The sequence below is a fragment of the Myotis nattereri genome, assembly GCF_964212035.1.
Source record: "Myotis nattereri genome assembly, chromosome: 11".
Lineage (NCBI taxonomy): Eukaryota > Metazoa > Chordata > Mammalia > Chiroptera > Vespertilionidae > Myotis > Myotis nattereri.
The window spans coordinates 47,353,978-47,377,060 of NC_138086.1; the positions used below are offsets into that span (position 1 = coordinate 47,353,978).

The following is a 23,083-nucleotide window of genomic DNA, read 5'->3' on the forward strand; positions in this document are numbered from 1 at the left end:
CGACTGTCAAGAAACTTGCTAGGAGAACAGAGTATGTGAAAAAAAAAAGGGCTTGATTTAATGGCATTTGGAGAGCAAGCTGTTTTCTACCCCTTCACTGGCTTTTCTTCAGTCCTGTTTCCTGGATTTGTTTCTCTTTTGTACGTTTAAAAGTTGGTGGGTCCCAGGTGAAGATATGCTTTTCTCATCTAAACTCACCTTGGTGATCTTATTTGGTTCCATCAATTCAAATCTCACCAAATGGTGTTAACTCCCATATTATCCCAGCCTGACCCTGTCCTCTGAACTCCAGCTCTTCTACCCAACTACGTAAAAACCTATCTCCACTCACACTCACCATGTCCGGACTGAAACTGGGTTTCCCGTCCCTGCCTCCATGCTCTCCATCTTAATAAATGACAATTTTGTTTCTCCAGGTGCTCAAGCCCAAAACCTAGAAGGCATCTGTGTTTCATCACTTTCCCTCACACTGCAACTGCCCCCCCCCCCCCACATGTTGATGCCACTAAAATATATCTCCAGTCAGACAATTTCAAACCACATACACTGAGAGTGCCCTTGCCCACATCACATATTTCTTTCTGGTCTACAATGATGGATTCCCAATAATTTTTCTGCTTTCATTCTTGCCTTTCGTACAGCCCACCCTCCACACAGCCAGCTCGAGTGGTCTTGATAAAAGGTGAATCAGATCGTTTCCCTTACCAATATTTCCCTCACATTAAAAATCTGGTCTAAAGTCTTTCTGTGACCTTCTGAGCCTGACATCGTCTGACCCCTGCCTGCCTCACCAATGCTATTTCCAACCACTCCCTCTGTCACTCACCTCTGATGATGCTTGCCTTCCTTGCATTTTCTGAATACATCCGTCTTGTTCCTGCCTACCTCAGAGTCTTTTCTCTTGCTATTGCCTTCAGGCCAGGAAAGCCTTTCCCCATTATCTTCAGATGGTTACCTCCCTGCTGCACCACGGTCTCATCCTCAGAAAGTCTTTACATTGTAAGTGTCATCTTCTTCCCTCACCATTCTCCATCACTTTACTCAGCTTTACTTTTCTTCACATGTGATTTATATAACATCACTCACGACCTTTTTACAGATATAAACATATTATATAATAAATTTATATATTAGAGGCCCAGTGCACAAAATTCATGTATGGGAGGGGTCCCCTCATCCCAGCCTGCACCCTCTCCAATCTGGGACCCCTTGGGAAATGTCTGACTGCCAGTCCCTGGGATTGGGGCCTAATCTGGCAGTTGGACCTGGCAGTTGGACATCCCTCTCACAACCCTGGACCCCTGGCTCCTAATCGCTCACCTGCCTGCCTGCCTGGTTGCCCGTAAATGGCCCCCCTGCCGGTCTGATCGCCCCACGCAGCCTGCTTTTTCAGTTTGGTTGTCCCTCACGAACCCCCCCTGCCGACCTGGTCATAGGCAGCCATCTTGTGAGGGCTGGAGGTTAATTTGCATATTACCTCTTTATTATAGAGGGTATGTTATCTATTCTGTCTCTCTTCTTCACTAGCATGTAAATTCCACGAAGTTAGGGACATTGTCTGGCTTATTTACTATGGTATTCCAGAGCCTAGAACAATAGTGGTCCACAGTAGCGTCTCAACAAACATTTGTTGAATGCATGAATGTACCAGGCACAAGGGACACAAAGACAAATAGAAATAGCATCTGTTTCGAAAGATCTTGAAATGAGAAAGAAGACACCCAAATCTGTTATTCCTTAGAGCAGCGGTTCTTAACCTGTGGGTCACGACCCCTTTGGCGGTCAAATGACCCTTTCACAGGGGTCGCCTAAGACCATCCTGCATATCAGATATTTACATTACGATTCATAACAGTAGCAACATTACAGTTATGAAGTAGCAACGAAAATAATTTTATGGTTGGGTCACAACATGAGGAACTGTATTTAAAGGGCCAGAGGTTGAGAACCACTGCCTTAGAATGATAATAACATTTTTGCTTTGGAGAGACAGGTAGCACAGCCTGGGGGTGAAGGAAGGTTTTCTGGATGACATGGCACTGAATCTTGAAGGATGAGTAAAGGTAGTCAGTCAAAGAAAAAAAACTGAAGGTCTTTGCAGGTCCAGGAAACAACATAAGCAAGGGCATGTCGGTGTCTGCACAAAACCTGAGCAAAGGGTTCATTGTCCCGGAAGATCCAGCGATGAAACCCCTTAAAAATCTCTCTGGGAACCTGGATCGGGGAGACAGATTTGAGCCTTGCCTCCTGTCTCCTTGCCAGTCGACCTTGCAATAAAAGCTTTTTTATTTTCTCAAAAGCTGGTGTTATAGGATTATCTCCTATGCACGTTAGGCAGTGAGTCCTTGTTTGGTAATAAGATCAAGATATTTGGTAACAGTAATACAATCTGTCCCGGATTTCAGAATTCTGAGCGTGAATGTGTTGGATGGGTCATCTACGGAGGTATTACAGGATGATGTCAGGACACAGATGAAGGAGAGACTGAGCCAGATACCTATGTGTTCAGAGAAAATGGGAGAATGACTAAGAGCTTACAAGATCGTAGATAAGAGGGGAGCAAGAGTAACCTCTTGGGGGACATCAACCATCATGGATGAGGAGTGTACACAAGGGTGACAGAGTAATGGTTCCAAAGCACCATGGTTGATCTGGAAGTGGGTAGTTCTCAGCTCCAGACCCAGGAGAATGGGAGAATTAGAGAAATGGGGCCTTAGAGGGAATGGTGTTTCATTTAAGATTTCATTTAAGACAAGACTATGAAAGATACAGGACAATATATTTGCCAAAGATTGTAAATTGAAAAGGGCAAAATTGAAACTAGAACAAAGCAGCCAACTGAAAATATGCTTTGGTGACAGTTAATAACAAACCTGACACTGCACAGAATTGCATCCTTGACAAAGAAGCAGACTTGAGAAACAATCCCAGGAAATGAAAGGCCCTGAATAGGAAGAGAGAGAAAAAAAAATCTAATCTTCGAATAATAGATGTTTCTGAAGAATGCTCACCGTTAATAACAAGCGAGACAATATATGTAAAACTCCTCCTGAGGGCTTGAAAAATAGCAGATGTTATGAATATTTTCACAAAAGAACGCTGAACAAATGTGCTGTCTTTTACCTGCACAAAAGCCTATCCGAGTATGGTTTTGAATGGAGGCAGTTGAAGTTAAGCTGCTGAGAATGAAGACATCTCTGACAAAACAAGGAGCTAATGAAGATTCTAAACTTTTACCTCAAGTTAATAAGTTGAATCAAATGTCTTCTCAAATTCTTCTTATTATAACCCGTGATAATAACCCATGTCTCCTCATGTTTTCACACATATTGGGGGCCACCAAAACCGAGGAGACGGAATACTTTTCATCCTGTCTTAGTGCTTTTTCTAAGAAAAGTATAAGTTTTTAAGGTGGCGTTAAAAAGAAAGCCATGAGCAATAGACCATATTTTCACACATGCATTTGAGAATTAGGGCTTAAAAAATTGTAAGAGGAGATTTCTTTTCAATGACCATGACTCGATAATTGGTGGGTGATGACCATTAAGCGAAAAGAGGTTGCATAGTCTTCAAAATATAAAACACTGTTTTCTTTTTGAATCTGACCAATATTTTAAAACAGGGTAGAAAACTATGTTTTAGTGTGTAGAAAAACACATCATATGGAGATGAATTGAATAGGTTTGGTTCCTGGCAAAATAAGGTAAAAAAATATATAAACCTAGAAAAATCTTTGATAAAATATCAATTTTCAGCAATAGAAATAGTAAAAGTATACAAACAAGTGAGTAAATAAAAAGTAGATTGCTTGTAAAGGACCAAAATGTTGGTGGACTTCCATTTCTTTATAATTTTCAGTATTAGAAAAGAGTAGAACAAACTTGTGGAAAATTATGGATAAAATCACCCAGGAATTCTACACTCTTTAAATATTATTTTTAATGCAGGATGACAATAGAAAAATAGGCTCAGCTATTTGTGTTTTTATAAACCTTGCCAAAAGATGTCCTCCCTTAAAAATTTACTAGACACGTGACTATTAACTGGATCGTGCAAAGTACATGGAATGTATTCATTTAAAAAATGGAATTTTTGTTTTCCAGTATCTCTATAAATTGTCCAGAGGATCTAGTTTCTCCTCTACTGTGGGAGGAAAACTCAGGTGGGCAGATGGCTCCTCTGGTAATTCTTAGGTAAAGAAAAGTTATATAGTCACTTTAAGTTTCGCCGGTGAGTCTCCGTTCAAACGTTGGACTTCCAGGGCAAATAATTCAAGCTGGATTTACTAAATAGAGGATAACTCCCCTCTCCCCTTGCTCAAGTCTGCCGCAGACTGGAAGCCTGCAGCTGGGGAAGGTGTGTACCCTTCTTCTCGCACTCAGCACTTCGATTCCTTTTTATCCATCTTACTCATGGCGGGTTCCAGCCCCTGCAGAGCTGGTGCGAGGGAAAGGAAGGGAGACCAACCGAGAAGGTGAAAAATCTAGCTGGGCCACCTTCTGCAGCTGGTAGATGTTGAAAGCACTGCAACCCAATAAGTGCATAGAAATAATGAAAATAACTGTAGTTTAGTGATTACGACATCAAATGCAGCAGTTAAAATTCTTTCAGAAGGGCAGGTCAAAGAAGTGGAGGATTCTGTTTTAGGGCTGGAACAGGGAGTTCTAAGAGAAGTCCCGGAAAAAACTGCCTCAGAGGAAAGTTAGTAAGCTGAGAGGGTACTTTGCAGACACAGTGACCACATAGGGAGGGCTGCCCATTCCCCTCTGGGCCAAACTCCTCCATGATTATTTTATTTATTCTTATTTTTCAACTACAGTTGACATTCAACATTATATTAGTTTCAGGTGTACAGACAGCACAGTGCTTAGTCACTGATAGAACTTACGAAGTGGTCCCCAGGATAAGTCTATATTTTAGAAGTTTATTATTTAGCTTTTCATCCGCCTTTGATTTATCTGAAGTTTAACACACAGGCACATACACACAAACACTCAATACACAAGCTCAAATTTGTGCTTGTAGGAAACTGACAGTGTTTGGTCCCAATATTTTTATTAAATAGCCCATGAACTCTCACACCAATTGGTACTGCCCCATCTGTCATTACAGATGCTGTTTGTAAGTAGGTTTGTTTCGAGGCTCTCCACTATATTTCATTGGTCTAGTTATCGCTCTCTGCATCAGTACCACAGTGCTTTAATTACAGTTTGCTTGAATATCCGATAGGGTAAGTACCCCTTCTTCACCATCTCTTCCTTCCTTTTTATTTTTTTCCACTTTTTTCTAAAGTTGACTTGCTCTTTATTCTATACAAATTCTGTGAAAATAACATTTTCATTGCATTAAATTTATAGATCAATTCAGGAAGAATTGCCATCTTTACAGTAGTGAATCTTTCTATCCATGAACATAGCAAAGCTTGCCATTTATTTAAATTTAAGTCCTTTGACTTCATTAAAGTTTTTATTATTTTCTCAATAATGATCTTATGTATATCCTGAAAAATAAATAAGAAAAACACAAAAATCCCAATGAAATGTAGATAGAGGCTGTGAATAGACAATTTATACAAGTGGAAATCTTGTTGCCTGTAAACATATGCAAAGACGCTCAACTTTACTGGTAAGCAGGGGGATGCAAACTAAATCAAAACATCTTTTCATACCAACTAATTGACAAACATTAATCTGTTTGACAGTACCCAGGGTAGGAAGTATTTAAACTGTACTGATGCACATATAAATTGATATAAGCACTAATGAGTATACTTCCATATAGTTGAAAATGTTCATACACTACTTACTACCCAGTAGTTCTATTTCTCTCTCTCAAGAAACTCCTGCATAATTTGAAAGGTACTTGTTATTATAAAAAAGCTAAAACAACTTAACTTTCTTTAGCAGAGGAATGCTTAAGCTGTAGCTTAATTATGCAATGTCGTTCTATTCAGCAGTTGAAATAAATAAAAAAAATCAGTTCCCCATTCCAAACATAATGTGACTGAGCAAAACAGATTGCAAAAGTGAGATACCACTTACACAGTTTTTAAGAACATATTACGATAGTATATGTTGTTTGTGGATAAATATATGAGTAATAAAAGAACAAAAGTTTTGCCAAAACTGGTTTGGCTCAGTGGATAGAGCGTCGGCTTGCGGACTGAAGGGTCCCAGGTTCGATTCCGGTCAAGGGCATGTACCTGGGTTGCGGGCACATCTCCAGTGGGAGATGTGCAGGAGGCAGCTGATCGATGTTTCTCTCTCTCATCGATGTTTCTGACTCTCTGTCTCTCTTCCTTCCTCTCTGTAAAATATCAATAAAATATATTTAAAAAAAAAAAAAAGAACAAAAGTTTAAATGACAAAAAATCAACTTTAGTAGTTATGTCTGTGGAGACAGAAAGGGATGGAAGAAAGGAGAAATGGGCTGGGTTTTTAATGTCAAATTTTATCTTGGAAGAAAGGAAACTAAAGCAAGCATGGTGACAGTTTCTGGAGAGTTAGAGACCTCTTCTTGCTCCTACTGTCATGTAGCTCTTGAGGTCATGAAATCTGGGTGGCTCTGAGGGCCAACTGGTTTCCTGCAGGAAGTAGCAAAGCCCAGCAGATGGAGCCCCAATGATGACACCCAGGATGCTCCAACCTAACTACAGGCACTGGGAGGCAGTTTAACTTTATTTGGAAAGAAATAAGGAATATGAGGTCTTATCACCAGGATTCATGAAGTTATTCTCCAATGGGGGATAGTGAAAGGAGACAATCACACAGACTGGGAGAACAGAAAAAAAAAAAAAGAATACTGACTGGTACTGTGACGCTCAGCAATCCTGGCTTCAGGATTATCTTTTCCCTGGGCCTGGCCTGGTCTAGCTGGCCAGGTACCATTTCTTCTAGCCAACTCCCACTTTCTATTCACATTGTTATCCTGTCTCTTCTCTTCATCCCATTCTTGGTGCACACAAATCCATGTCACCTTTGCCTACCGGTGAAATCTAGAAAGTCCTTGTTTTTTATTAAGTAGTACACATTAAAATTTTTATTGAATTCACTTGCAACCATTCCAGACTACTTCTGGAGAGCATCTTGCATGAATTAAAAGGTTCATGAAAGGCCTTCTCTCACTTAAAGTTGCTTTGTCTCAGAAATAATTTACCCTGCTCCTATTGAATGAAAATTACTGCAAAAAAAATTGGCAGAGGGGCTGGGAGGGTAATATAGTTTACGGAATGTAAAGAAAATCTTTTAGAGAAACAGAATATGTTTTTGGCTGGAAAGACTTTATATTGTAAGACTGTCAATTCTTCCTAAATTGATGTTTACACCAAAATAAGTTCCAGATGAGTCCAATATTAAACATTTAAAAAATCTATGATAACACTAAATTTTAATTAATCTGGATAGTTTTGCAACCTCTGAGAGGAGTAGGACAATATACTATTTAAAAAAATACACACAAAATTTGTTTGGCCCTGGCCAGTGTGGGTCAGTTGGTTGGATATTGTTCCAAGCACCAAAGGGTTGCTGGTTTGACTCCTGATCAGGGCACATGATTGGATTCCAGGCTCGATCCCTGCAGGTGGCAGCTGATCTATGTTAAGCTCTCACATTGATACTAAGCTCTCACATCAATGTTTCTCTCTCTCTCTCTCTCCCTCTTTAGCATCATTGTATTTAAGAAAGTCCAAGTAAACTGGTTTAAAATTTTATAACAATTATGAAAACCCAGGATTACATCTTAATTTAATGAAGGATGCATATATATGTAAGCAAAACAGAAAAGCTTCAATGTATAAAAGGACAAAAATTTGGACATTTAACCAAAGAAGAAATACCACTTGTTAATAATTACAGAAAAATGTTTAAAATCTAATAGTTAAATGAATTCACATTTTTAAAAAACAGACCTTTTTTTTTTTTTACTTCTAAACTAACAAAACATTTTTAAAAATCTATAACCACACACTGGCGAGTGAAATAGCACTCTTCTACATCAATGAAAGAGATATAAATATAACATTTGGCAATTATTCATTAAGCCCCTTACAATAGTTCATGGTTCATCTTTTTTTAAAATATATTTTATTGATTTTTTTACAGAGAGGAAGGAAGAGGGATAGAGAGTTAGAAACATCGATGAGAGAGAAACATTGATCAGCTGCCTCCTGCACTCCCCCTACTGGTGATGTGCCCGAAACCTGGGACCCTTGAGTCCGCAGGCCGACACTCTATCCACTGAGCCAAACCGGTTAGGGCATCATGGTTCATCTTAATGACTCTATTTTTTGGGGGGGATTTATGCCAAGGAAATAATCCTGAAATTTACTTATGAATTTATTAATTGTAGCATTAGTCATAAGATCAAAACTTTTTAGAAAAACAAGTTTTATACCCAATAGTAAGGTAAAATATGGCTAACTGAATTGTTAACTAGGAAAACAAACAGTCATACACAATGAGATGTCGCTACACACCCACCAGGTTGATTAAAATTAAAGACTGAAAATACCAAATGTTGACAAGAATATGGTACAATAAGAACCCTCACTCATGGCTTATGGAGTGGAAACTGGTACAACACCTTTTTTATACCCTCTAAGGACACTGGCAATATGCTGTCCAATGCCCCAGCAATTCCTCTCATAGGTTTAGAACTCAGAGAAACATTGCCAAAAGTCCCGGGGTTTGAGAATCTACAAGAATGCTCTGGCAGCAGTGTTTGGAATAACCTGAAACTGGAAATGCCCAGCACCAGTAGGATGGATGAATTGTGGGTTACTCGTGCTATGAAGTAGAACACAATAAAATGAACAAATGAGATTACAATACAAATTATTTTCACAAATATAATGTTGAGTGAAAGAAGCAAGTCATAAAAGAATGTGCTTATTAATCCATTTAGATAAATTTAAAAAATGAGTGAAATCAAACTATTTTATTTAGAAATATAAACAAAGGTGGTAAACTATAAAGAATTACAAAGACATGATTATCATAAGAGTCAGGATAATAATTATCTCTGGCAAGATGGAGGAGTTGAATAGAGAAATATAGATAGGAAAGGGATTCTCTGGGCCTGAAAGTGTTTGAAATCTTCTTCTCCTCCTCCTCCTCCTCCTCCTCCTCCTCCTCCTCCTCCTCCTCCTCCTTCTTCTTCTGTTTGATTTCTTGACCTGGGATATGATTACACGGGAGATGGCTTTATTTACAATATTTTTAAACTGCACATATGTATTTTTATATATTATGTAATGCATGTTATATGTTATGGGTTGAATTGTGTACTCTCTCCCCCTCAAAAAGAAGGTATATTGAACTCCTAATCCCTAATACTTCAGTATGTGAAGATAGGGTTGTTGCAGATGTAACTAGTTAAGATGAATGGGAGCAAGATGGGCCCCTATTGCCATATGACTTGTGTCCTTATAAGAAGACAGACCTGTGAAGACACAGAGACACAGAACACCATGTGAAGATGGAGGCAGACCTTGGAGCGACATCTACAAGCCAGCGAACACCAGGGATTGCCTGCCGTCACCACAAGCTAGGAGAAGGCATGAGACCGATTCTCCCCTAAAGCCCCCAGAAGGAGCCAGAAAGGACCAGCCCTGCCCACATCTTAACTTCGAACTTCTAGTCTCCAGAACCATGAAATAAGCTACCTAGTGTGTGGTACTTTGTCACAACAGTTCTAGGACACGAATACATTGTATTTCTGCATTAACAATATATTTTTTAAATTTCCCAAAAATCTAGAATTAAAAAGTAGTCAAATCATCCCACTTTACATATTCCCTGGAAATATAAAGCACTCAAAGACACAATTCAAATACTATAAAAATAAGGATCCTCTATTCAGAAAGGGAAACTGCGCAGCCTGTCGAGTTGTACCAAGAGGTCAAGGATCAATTATAAATGTCCAAGTACATTTAAAAATAAAGAATGTGGTTTGTTCCGATTTGGCCCGTAAAATTTTCATCTTGACCCTTTGATTCCCTTCCTTACTGGAAACTCTCCAGTGACCCGGAATAAGGCTTCTGGGAAGACATTCTTATTCATGGCTTCGCACTCCAGAGAAAAGAAGGGCTGACCTAAAAGCAGACCTGACCCAGGACTTCCCTGGGGCAGAATACTGATGAACACAGCTGGCTCCGTGCATGACAATCTTTGGTTATAATTCTGCTTTCTGCAAGCTGGGCTACTGACAGTCTCTGAGTTTACGGAGCCATGTGCCCTCAGACACCTCACGGGTAGGGGGGGGGGGTTGATTTTGTATAGAATACTGAGCACACTTGTAGGAGTATTGCTTTTCTCAAATATGTTCTATATGAGCAGAGAATGCCATAGAAAAGGGCATAGAGGAGCAATATTTGGAGAACAGATTTTTTAAATTAACAAAATGCAACATGATTTCTGTACCACTTTCAAGTGTTCAATATCAAGAGTAAAGTACAGAAAAATTTTCTAGAAAAATAACGAAGTGGAAATAACAGAACAGTGGTAAGAGATTTTGAAGTCAGGCTGTCCGTTTCCCAACCTCTTTACTTCTTAGCTTGGTGTGGTTATTAGCCTAACAAATTTCTTTAGCTGTAAAATTAGGGTAAAAATTGTACCTACTGCAAAGAAATATTAGGATTTGATGAGGCGATATATGAAAAGCTTTTAGCTCAGAATATTGTCCATGTTAAGTGCTTGATAAATATTTGTTGCTGGCATAATAATAATAACTATATCCAGATTTATACTTGAAGTAGCCATATAAATTTCTAGTAGAATCAGTAATATAGTAGGCCCCCAAGGGTCATTTGGTTCACCACCTTAAATTAGGCAGAGAAGGAAGACTTCAGCTTCTCAAGTTGACCATTCTAGTTCTCAATATTTCCTATCAGAAAAATAAAGCTCACATCAGTTTCCTGGCCTGTTGCATACGGTTGGATTAAATAATTCCTAAGGAACTTTCCAAGTACTAAAAATTTATTTCTAACAGCCATTGTTTCCCATAAATCAAATACGTCACAGTTGCTAAATCATTTTCTTTCTTTTTAAAAAAATATTTTATTGATTTTAAGAGAGAGGAAGGGAGTGGTATAGAAACACCCATGAGAAACATCAGTCAGCTGCTTCCTGCATGCCCCCAACAGGGGACCAAGCCAGAAACCCAGGCATGTGACCTGACTGGGAATCTACCGGTTCTTAGGTTGATGCTCAACCACCAAGCCTCACCACTGGGCTTGCCTTCCTTTCAGTGGGTATTTCCATTATACTACTGGCTTCCACCCCTTTCAATGTAAAACATGATCTTAAGGCTAGTTTGGAGGTCAAAGTATTTGTGGTTGTTGTTTTCCCCCCACTGTGTTCCAAGAGAGCCTCACAGCCTTGGGCAGCTCTAGTACTGTCTGTCAAACACGCCACTAAAGTTTGCCTTGCCCTAACCAGTTTGGCTCAGTGGATAGAGCCTCGGCCTGCAGACTGAAAGTTCCCAGGTTTGATTCTGGTCAAGGGCATGTACCTTGGTTGCGGGCACATCCCCAGTAGGAGATGTGCAGGAGGAAGCTGATCGATGTTTCTAACTCTCTATCCCTCTCCCTTCCTCTCTGTAAAAAATCAATAATATATTGATTAGATATATAAAGTTAGGCAGCCTTACCACACTTAAAAAAGTAAATAAGTAAATAAATAAAGTTTGCCTGGACCAAACTTTCAGGCTTTTCTGCTTTGAAAGAAGAAAAACATGATTTTGTGAAACATTCAAAGAAACTGATGATTTTTAAAACTACTTGTATGAGTTTCAAAGATTGCGGTATAAACTTTCAATGATGTTTGCTATTTTACTGTTAAAAAGCGATTAGTTATGGGGACTACTTTGTAAGAACTAACATTCAACAAACAGCCTGAAATCCTTTGTTCTCCACTCCCCCACTCCACCCTTACGCCCCACCCTAGTGCATTTGCAGCTTGTCCAGCAGATGGCACTGTTGTGTCAGAGGAGTGCCTTCCATGGGGCCCAGAAAGAGAATGGGGACACACGGGATAATGCATGGCAGTCAGAGGTTAAAAGGGAAGCAGCAGTAAAGTCCTGTTTAATGAACCTTGGGTATAATGTCAACATCAGTTTAAATAATCGGCTTCCTCAATCTCCCTTCCTAGGGGCGAACGTGAACATGAAGACCAACAACCAGGATGAAGAGACCCCCTTGCACACAGCTGCCCACTTCGGCCTCTCGGAGCTGGTGGCCTTCTACGTGGAGCATGGGGCCGTAGTGGACAGTGTGAACGCCCACATGGAGACGCCCCTGGCTGTCGCCACCTACTGGGCCCTCCGCTTTAAAGAGCAGGAGTACAGCGGGGAGCATCACCTCGTCTGCCGCATGCTGCTCGACTACCATGCCGAGGTCAACGCCAGGGATGATGACTTCAAATCTCCGCTCCACAAGGCAGCCTGGAACTGTGACCACGTGCTCATGCACATGATGCTGGAAGCGGGCGCTGAGGCCAACCTCATGGACATCAATGGCTGTGCGGCCATCCAGTACGTGCTGAAGGTCACCTCTGTGCGGCCTGCCGCCCAGCCTGAGATCTGCTACCAGCTACTACTGAACCATGGGGCTGCTCGAATATACCCTCCACAGTTCCATAAGGTGAGGCTGTGTCCCCTCCCCCAAGCGACTCAAGCTCGAGGCTGGCATCTTTGGGTTAACTGCTTCTGATCCTCTACCTGACCTTCTGTTTGCACATGTAATGAGAGCAGGCAATGAGCAGAAGAGGGGCAGATAATCTTCCATGTCTTGGTGAACACCAGTGAACTGGCAGTAGCTTCCTGAGGGACTGAATTGAGAAAGATCAGAAGCCACTTTAAGTCTGCAGGAGAGGTGAATGGGGTCAGACAGGCGTACCCTCGCTATCTCTTGCGCAGGATGTCTGATCTAAAGATGACTGAAACTGCTTTGGAATTAAGCGGCGGGAAAGGGCCACTCAATTTTGCATTTAGTGAAAGCTAATGTTTACTGAGCACTAATAATTATATTTATTATATAGAGTGAATTCTATTTCTTAAGCACACTGTTATAAGCAGTTTGCATTTTTAAATTTAATTCTTATCACAACCGTATGAGAGAAACAATAATATTGTCCTTACTCTATAAAGGAGGAAACGGAGGCACAGAGCAGGGAAGCCATTTGCCTGATCTCACACAGTGGCAGTGCCAGGGTTCAACCTTACATCGTTTGGTCTGGCGTCTGTTCTTGCAATATCACACTGCATAGCCTTTGTGTTAAAAAATATCTATTGATAATCTCCAATGGGCTAGCAGGGGCCAGATGTTAACAATGCTGATATGACTAAGACATAGCACCTACTTTCAGGTTGCTTAGGATCCAGTGGGAGAGACAAACACATAAAGAGACAATTTTAATATGCCGTGGTAAATGACCGTAGAGGAATGAGGTTGCTGACAGTAATTAACTTGGAAACCAAAATGCACTTCACTTTAAAATCAATCAAATAACACCATACCTAGGATCTCACTCATTCTAAAAAAATAAATTAATTAATTAATAAGAAGCAGCGGAGTTTCAGGTATAAATCAACTAAATAATGTAGGACCACAGAAAGCCAGTTGACAGTTTTACTAAGTTCACAGCCAAGTTCTACTTCCTCCATTGCTAAAGTATCAGAGACTGATCTGAAGTCCTGCACTGTGAGGCTTCATGGAAGAAAAGTTCCACTAAAGAATTTAAGGGGAGTGTAGCCAGGCAGGGCACATTCCAGATGGACAACCCAGGGAATGTTCAGCTGTAGATATGATGTCAGTAAATTTTGTGATCTCATAAGGGATTTGTTTCTTGTCAGTATTTCAATGGACAATTAAGTCATTTTCCCTATAGAATTATATGCAAGACAATGTTCTGGCACTTAATAAGTTTTTAGAGAAAATTTCAAATGATTATGATGAAAAGGAATAAAAAAGTAAAAATAATGTTATGGTAATGTTCTTTGTTGAGCATTACGTTCTTTTAAAAGGTAATAGCATTGAGATATTTTCCTAAAGTCACAGAGAGTAAGTGGTCAAGTTTATTCATTTTATTTTAAGAAATATTTACTCAGTACCTCCTATGTGCCAGGCATTGTTCTAGGAGCTGGAGATAAAGCAATAAACAACAGCAATAACAAAAAAAAAAAAAAGGCCTTCATGGAATATACTCTCTAATGGGAGATAGGAAAAAAACAAAACAAAATAACAAACAAATAAATATACTCTGATCTGTTCGGTGCTATGGAGAAAAATAAAGCAAGGTAAAGAAAATAAAAGAATGACCTGACATCTCCACCTGTATATTTACAGAGATGCTGTTTTACAAAGGTGATTAGAGAAAATAAGGACATGGAGGAGCAAGTCATGTGGCTACCTGAACTGGGGGAAGGCCATCTGAGGTATAAGGAAAGGCAGATGCAAAGATCCTGAGGTAGGAGAAAGCTAAGCATGTGTGAGGAAAAGCAGGAAGCCAGAGTGGCTGTAGTGGAGTGAGTAAGGAGGAAGAGAAGTCAGAGAGGTGTATATGAAGGTAGTTTACAGACCATTTTTATGGCCTTGTAGGCCATGGTTATGCCCTTGGTTTTTCACTCTGAAGGAGGGAGGAAATCACTGAAGAATTTTGAGCTGGGAAGCATAGTCTGATTTATATTCCATAAGGATCCATTTGACAGCCTGTTGGAGAATAACTGTAGTGGGGGGGGGGGGAGGTCAACGGTATTGCAATAATCTAGGTAAGAGATGTGGGTGGCTTAGACCCACAGTGGAAATGGTGAATGTGCTAAGAAATGGCCAGATTCAGGGCATGTTTTGAAGAGGGAGTCAATGAGTTTTGCTGGTTGATTATTTGTGGGCCATCAGGAATAGAGAGGAGTCAAGGATAACTTCAAGGATTTTGCCCAAGGAATAGGAAGAATCAAGGGGCCATTTCCTGAGATAGAAGCAAGGCAGGTGGAGCTGAATTTGAAGAGAGGATCAGGGGTTCTATTTTGCTTGAGATACCTACTATTCATCTAGGTGGAGATGTCAGGTAGGCAGTTTGATGTAGGAATCTGTTGTTCATGGAAAGGTCCTGGCCAGAGGTACAAACTTGGGAGTCTTCATCATGACTGTGGTATCGGAAGCCAGATGCAGTGAACAAATGACGGCTATAAGTATTGTTATTACTACATGTCCACTGAGTAGTGGAATCAGTGCTTCTGAGTTTGGTTTACTCACAGGGGCCTTTCCAACCAGGAGAGACAAAATATGAGACTATCTAGAGACTAAAAGCTGAGCTTTATTCTGAAACTCACTGCTGGTTAATTGTGGATGAAACAGGTCTCCGAGAAACTAAAGGACCCTCTCCTCATTCTCCTTCAAGAGCCAGGTTAGGGAGAATGAGCCTTTAAGCAGAGTTTCTGTCCTCCAGAAAAAGTCTTGTGAATGTGAGGAAGGCCCCAGATCCTCTTCACAAAAGCAGTCCTCTGAGAGGGACCAACGAGGAGGATTAGGGGCAGCAGCTTAGTCACCAGGGGCATGAGTTTTGGCGTGGCCATTTACTTGCTGTATGGTTTCTGAACAAGCTCCTCAATCTCTTAGATTCCAATGTTCTCATCTGAAAAATGAAGGTAAAAATATCAACTTTTCAGGATTGTCTAAGGAGTGTGTGAGTCAACAAAATCGTTTCCTTTCCTCCTCTTCCCAAAGTGAACACTTGGTCCAGTGAAAGAGTCTTTCCTTTAGCCTTGATGGCTCCACTAGCCTGTAAAACAGGCACACAATTATGTGTGCCAAGGAACACTTTATCCACCATGAGCATGTTCTTATTCAGTTCTGTTTTGCTTCTCTGAGTTCTTCTAGTTTGGCCATACACTAAAGTGATTTAGGATAGAGTTGCCACTGGTGGATGACTGGTATTATAAACATTTTGTCCCTACCCAACAGTATAAGAGAACTGGCCCCCTTCCAAAACTGAAGAAAAACTATTCAATTTACTATGCAGATTCTTCAGTGATTTAGAACAACTACTACCCAGCCCAACTTTCCAAAGAGAAAGTCATCTTTACAACAAGTAAATAACTGACTCATTTATACAGAAGATAAAGTGATTTGTTCTCCTGTGGATGGGGAATTCTGTTTCCTTATTTACAAGGAACAAGGTCAGAGCTGAAGATGCTGTCTTCCAAATACAAAGCACATTTGCAGAGGGTGTATTTCACCGAAAGCCTATGTATAAATTACATAAGGTGGGGGAAAGAATTATATGGTCTGCAATTGCTTTCCAGGGTACAAAAGGACATTTGATTTTTTTCTCTCAGCATAATTCAGAAAGCAGTGACACCCCAGGGAGCCAAGACTGGGTTTTCTGGTAGGGCAAGAAAGACATTTTTCTAGGGGAGGGAAAGGTATGTGAGGGTTTGGGGGAGGTGAGGGTGATTTCTGCTGTTGAACAGTGCTGTGTACGATGCCCAGGGTACAAGACGTCGCTTTGATTATTAAGTACCTTTCTGCACACAACTATATTAACATAAAAAGGTAGAAGTAGCTTTAGAATTTTTCTGCTGAAGTGGCTTAAGAGGTGTCACTTGCCTTGGAAGGGAAACAAGGAGATTTATCTTGAATCTATTCTATAATCTATGCTTTTAGGTGTGGAATGATGAGGCAAAAAGTATCTAAAAGTTTCTCCAGTTGCCACCACTGAAGAAAGAGCTTTTTTGACCAATTGTTCTTCCAAGAAGGAGGACGAGAGACACACAGAAGGTGAATTTCATGGGGGCACCTTCTGTTTCTCAGACAGGAAAAAGGCAGCAGAAGCTTCTCGCTTCTAGGGCCAGACCAGTCCTTGTGATGGTCAAGGTTCCCAGGAGCCAGCCTCTAGTGATGATTTAGAGTTTGCTGTCCCTTAAGGGTGTTTTGTGCTGTTGTTATTGCTTTGTGAAATAATCACCGAGGCCTGAAGAAGGTGTGCCTAGCTGTCTTAGACCTGGAAGAAGCCCGACCTGCCAGTGAAGATAGCTGGAGGGTTGTCAGGCTAGAGGAGCCTTTCCCACTGTGGGCCCTGTCTTCTGTCAGCAGAAAACTTAGCCACCCGTGTCAGCAAAACCTAATGACAGCAGTGGGAGCTTTGGAGTCTGTGCATCTAAAGACTGAAGGATAAGAACTATTTGATTTATTTTTTTCTACTTTAATGAAAAGTGAGAAGTTATCTCCCTGTGATATATGGGAGTAGGCCAGGTGCAAATTGAAGCACCAAATGTGTGAAGTGAGGCTCCTGACCTGTGAATGAAGTCCGTTCCTGTATCCATAACTTAGTCTGAACATTTTCTGAATAGGGGCTGGGAATAGGGTTGCCAGATAAAAAGCAGGATATTCAGTTAAATCTGAATTTCAGATAAAGTATAAGTAATTTTTAATATAAATGTGGACCATGCAACATTTGGGATATATGTATACTAAAAATTATTTGTTGTCTATCTGAAATTCAAATTTAATTGGACAACCTTTGCTATTTTTATGTGCTAAATCTGGAAACCCTAGTTGAGAAGTAGGTAATATGTTGTAAGGGGAAAGTAACTTTCATCCACATCTGCTCTGTGTCCCCAGTGTTGGCAAGAAGGGAGAGGTGAGGAATTCCTAGGGACAAAGTACCTGTGTTGGGTGTGTGGGCACTGTGTCTTTAAATATAGCCAGTGTGGCTTCCACGAAGAATGAGTGTGGCCTGGGAAATTGATGCAGAGCATAGAGGTCAGTTTTCTGAGTGGACAACTAAGCCATGTGCAGAGCCTCATTATAAACTTTCTGACTTCTTCATGCTTTTTTTTGTTTTTATAATTTCAGTATAAGTATATGCTTGATTCAGGCCTTGGATTAATTTCAGCTATCATCCCTGTACTGGTAACTCTTAAGTTTAAAGCTTTATTTTAGGTTACTCACGTAATTACCAGCATACTTCTCACCATGGCTCATCCTTCCAGAAGGAATGCATCTGGAGGTCTTTAGACAACAATGTGTACGGAGGTCTGGATGGGTGTTATTTTTATATCACTAGCAACATCTTTGTAGTCACAAGGGTCCAACCTAAAATAATTATGGAAGAGAGTCTCTCTTGTTTTAAAATGTCTCTGCAATGGGATTTGTGTCCTTAAACCATTTATTTCACCAGTCATTACCTAAGGATTAAAATAAGATCATGAGAATGTACTTGAAAGAGCACTAAGCTCAGATGAAGAAAACACAAGACTATGCTTCTTTTTAATGTGGACCTCTCTGGGTTTCAATTTCTTTATCTCTAAATTAGGGGGATTGGATAATCTCGAGGGCTCCTTGCAACCCTAACATTCTATGACACCATGATGGTAGTTTATAACTAATATTTAAAGCAATTAGTCAGCCTAAGTTTTCTCTATCTCTTTTGCATGGAGCTACATATATGCCATCCTCATCTCAGCTACAGAAAAAAAAAATCAGGCCTATTTGCCTCAGTTTTCCAAGATCAAGGTCCTGGACAATTACCTGACTACCCTGACAGCCGTGTACCCAGATAGAAATCCTTTGAGTTATACTTTCTGTAGACTCAGAAATACTGTCTCTTCAGAAGTCCCATAGCAATGGATCTCTGGCTCAAGCCCATCTACATACCCCCTTATGGGTTGATGATAGCAGATTATTCTTTATTTGTTTAGACCTGGCTGAAAAAGCCATGCTCAGCAGCTTAGATTTGTGCTCTGTGCCCAGAATATGTATGTGAATGGAACCGCTCATTAAACTTGTTGTGCTTTGCTGCATCCATTTATGGCTAGGGTTTAGGATCTGGAGAAGGGGCTACACACAAATGAAAACACTAGACAAGAAATACGAATTTAGAACAGTGGTTCTCAACCTGTGGGTCGCGACCCCTTTGGGAGTCGAACGACCCTTTCACAGGGGTCGCCTAAGACCATCGGAAAACACATATATAATTACATATTGTTTTTGTGATTAATCACTATGCTTTAATTATGTTCAATTTGTAACAATGAAATTGGGGGTCACCACAACATGAGGAACTGTATTAAAGGGTCACCGCATTAGGAAGGTTGAGAACCACTGATTTAGAAGGAATGGGGGGGGCAGGTTGGAAACCTCTCTCTAGTGGAGAAGCTCTCTGAAACCCTGAACCTGTCAGCTTTTATTCACTTGAATACACATTTGCCCTTTAGGAATGCATACAGGCATATCAAAGGTAAAGTTTGGTAAACATTAAAAGGATTATTAGGTTAGAGAATTGCCTTCAGCCACTGAGTCCACAGCAGGGCAATATTATGCTGATCTTCAGCCCTGCTGAATATCAAAGTCCATTGGCCTTCCAATGGGTCTTTTTGCATTTATGCTAACTACTGTTGGTTTTAGCCTCTAGCAGTGCTTATTTGGACCCAGCCACTGGACAGGATAATTCTAATGCCTTCACTGGTTTGGAGCTTTAATATATACATTTAGTTTCAATGGCTTATGACTGTGCTTCTTAAAGACAGGCACAACCAAAAGCAGCTGTATCCTGGCATTGGCTCACAGTAGCTCATGAGAGCTGGTGGTTAAATTTTGTAAGCTTATTGTTAAACACAGCCATTGTGCAAACTTAAATCATATAAGCCAACAAATAAAGTATACTAAAAACAAAGGTAATAAATATTCAAAACCCTTTAGCTCCTAATTATCTATACTGTTGATGTTATTTGCATCTATTGTGTCTGTATGGTGGAAACACTATATAATGATGTTACTGCACATTTCTTCCCAACCATGCACTCAGTGATCTCATGTTGCTAGCTTCAGATTCCTCATACCATGGTCCTTTATCTTTTCCATTTATACCCATGTATAGTATTATTGAGTGTTAGGTTAGGTGGCTCAGGAGGCGGCGAAGGAAATAAAAAGAGTTGATCAGAAAAGGAAGGAAGGAAAGTTTGTTCTGTGTCCCTGGGAGACCCACGTACCCCCAAGGACAGGGCACGTGGATTCACGCCAACAGGGAGGGGGGCGCTTTTTTTTATACTGCAGTTTGGTGAGGGCGGGGAGGGGGGGGCCTGAGCTGAGGAATTCTCTGCCACAGGGATTGTCACGGCATTCAACTAAGGAATTCTCTGCCGCAGGGGATGGGCGGGGGTATTCAGAAAGAAGTCAGTATCTGTGTGGGGGTATGTGGATTAAGGGAGAAGCAGCCGGTATCTGTGTCTGGCATGTTGATCTGTGAGAAATGCCAGGGGAAGTCCATTGTCTCATCACATGTCTGCATGTATCCGATCCTGGGCTCTCTCCGACCTAACATTGAGCATCATAGGTTTAGCCAGCACATTCTCTGATGGTACAGAGTCTCCATCTTCACCTACATTTTTGATTGCCATGAAGACATTGCATATGAAATATTCTCCTGCTTCTCATCTGCCCATCTCCAAATTAGTCTGACCTTCCAATTTCCTCATTCCTTGATCTCAAATGTCAAAGTTGCATTCTTTATTCCCAATATCTGATTAGTCATTAAGCCCCGATTCTTTCTCAAAGTTTCACTTACCCTTCATTCTCATGATTAACAGTGAGACCAGCTGAGAAGCTATGGGTGCTTTGCTCATCGTGCTCAAGAGACACTTGATGATCTTTATCATAGTCCCTTATTATTTACTGGCTTATATTGTCTCCAACTTCAAATACCTATATCTTTTCTCCTCAAGTAGGTTGCAAGCTCCTTAATGACAAAAAGCAGGTCATGAACTTTTCAGAATAGTGCCATAGAGCTAACACAGTGCCCAAGAAGGCTTCCCAATGCAATGAATTGGTTGAATATAACCCTTTTTTGTCAAGAATATGTAATAACCTCCTCCTATTGCCTGTTAAGTCAATCCCTAGCTCCTCAGACTGGCATTCCAGATGTATTGTCCATTGACTCCATCTTACCTGCTCTTATCTTTTGCTTTCTGACATGGACCCTCCATTCAGATTGACCTCCAATCAGGTGATCTGGACACACACACACACACACACACACACACCGGTATTAAAATTACAATCTCTCTGTCTCAGTTTTGCCCAAGGACCCAGGACGTTAGGTATTTACTAGCACATTGAAAAATGCAATACCAGACCACCTATGAAGGACTGGTAAAGGAGGTCAGGAAAACTAGTTTTGTGACTTCTTCCCCAAGGACAATAGGTTGAGATTGAGAAGGACTTGGAAATAAGGAAGACATTTCTTTGGAGAAAGTTCAGTGCAGAGCAGGGGTGGGCAAACTTTTTGACTCGAGGGCCACAATGGGTTCTTAAACTGGACTGGAGGGCCGGAACAAAAGCATGGATGGAGTGTTTGTGTGAACTAATATAAATTCAAAGTAAACATCATTACATAAAAGGGTACGGTCTTTTTTTTTTTTTTTTAGTTTTATTCATTTCAAACGGGCCGGGTCCGGCCCGCGGGCCGTAGTTTGCCCACGGCTGGTGCAGAGGCATGCCTTCCTTACAATGGTAGGGTTGGGGGGCTTCCTCCTCATCTCACCTCCAGTGAGAGAGGCTTTCAGAGAACTCAGAAAAGAGCTTGATATGTTCAAGGGGAAAATGAAATTGATGTTTAACTCATGATGAGAAAATGTAAAGGAGGAAGTCCACGGCAGAAGCTGCTTGCCTGGTGGCAAAGGAAATGAAGGTGATAAAATTGGGAATCATGGGTGCTTATGCTGCTGCTGATAGGACAGAAATATAGGTTTCCTGTGGCCCAGTTGTGGGTCACATTGAAGAGCCAGCTGGGTCACTTTGAAATGAAAATAGCCCACACCCAAAGCATTTCCAGCGATAGGGCCGTCTTGGCAGAAAGGAGCGACAGGTCTTCTGATGGTCACAGAAGCTGTTGGGCGGTGTGAGGGCTGTAAGGGCAGGGCATGCATCTCAGCAGGCTCCCACCTTCTTGGTTAGAACTTCTTTTTTCACTTACTTCTGGATGGTGAAGGAAATGAGTCTGATTTTCTTAATCCATCCGCCATGGAGGCTGGCAGTGTGTGGATACTTAAAGTCATGAGACTTCTCAAAAGGATTTCAGCATTCCAAGGAGCCCAATAGGTCAATACATTCATGAAGTCTCTGTGAGTGGAATGACTGAGTCATCTATGTGCATTAAATAAACGAAACTCTGCTTCATCTGCAGGTGATACAGGCTTGTCATTCCTGTCCCAAAGCAATCGAAGTTGTAGTCAATGCCTACGAACACATCAAGTGGAATGTAAAGTGGAAACGGGCTATCCCTGATGATGACTTGGAGGTAAAGAATCAATTCACTTCCTCTGGTTTTCACTGTAAAGTACTTCCAGACTGCAATGCAAGTACAGAAAAGTATTTGTCTTACTATCGGAGACCCTAGAAAGCTGCCATTAGGTAGAAAGTCGGGCCTAAAATCATCATTGTTGATTTCTTTGGATGGCAACGGTGGGACTTTTCTGACTGTAACCTGCCTTCCCTTCCTTTTCAGAGATACTGGGATTTTTACCACTCTCTCTTCACTGTGTGCAGTAACTCTCCAAGGACTCTCATGCATTTATCGAGATGCGCCATCCGAAGAACGTTACACAACAGATGTCACAGAGTAATTCCTCTGCTTTCCCTCCCATTGTCATTGAAAAAGTACTTGCTTTTAGAGCCAGAGGGAATCATTTATTAAGCCTTATGAGACAGAGGTTCCCAATCCCAGATATTGAAGTGGACTCGCCGGGTAGACACCGTTTACATAAATAAAATGGTACTTGGGTTGATTATAACACTTCAGGGATTTCAAAACACTTTACAAACACTATGTCAGGTCATTGATCGTAGGGTTTCATGGTGAGGGGAGATAAAGAAGCAAAGCAAGAATGTATCCAGAAGGTACAGACAGAACAATAATAACTAACAGGATTACTATAGGTGCTCTTACTAGGTGCCTAATATATTTTTGTAAAATGTTCCTATATTATCTCATTTGAAATGGGACCCAGAGTTTCCTACAACCAATCCCCCTTATCAGTGATAAGTTTACATTACTGTTCATTTGGCAAAATAGCAGGCTTTGTGATCTGCCTC

At 40.8% G+C, this 23,083-nt stretch overlaps 1 protein-coding gene across 1 annotated transcript in view; it reads left to right on the top strand.

Moving 5' to 3' along the window:
* The window catches only part of ASB4 (ankyrin repeat and SOCS box containing 4), a gene marked incomplete at its 3' end in the record, with an annotated part of 57,351 nt that extends 34,666 nt beyond the window's left edge, over positions 1–22,685 (top strand). Inside the window, exons 3-5 of the mRNA XM_081102750.1 lie at positions 12,147–12,637; positions 22,176–22,289; positions 22,497–22,685. Of these exons, the coding sequence (XP_080958876.1) occupies positions 12,147–12,637; positions 22,176–22,289; positions 22,497–22,685 (794 nt within the window). The remainder of the gene's footprint in view (positions 1–12,146; positions 12,638–22,175; positions 22,290–22,496) is intronic.
* Positions 22,686–23,083: the final 398 nt, after the last annotated feature.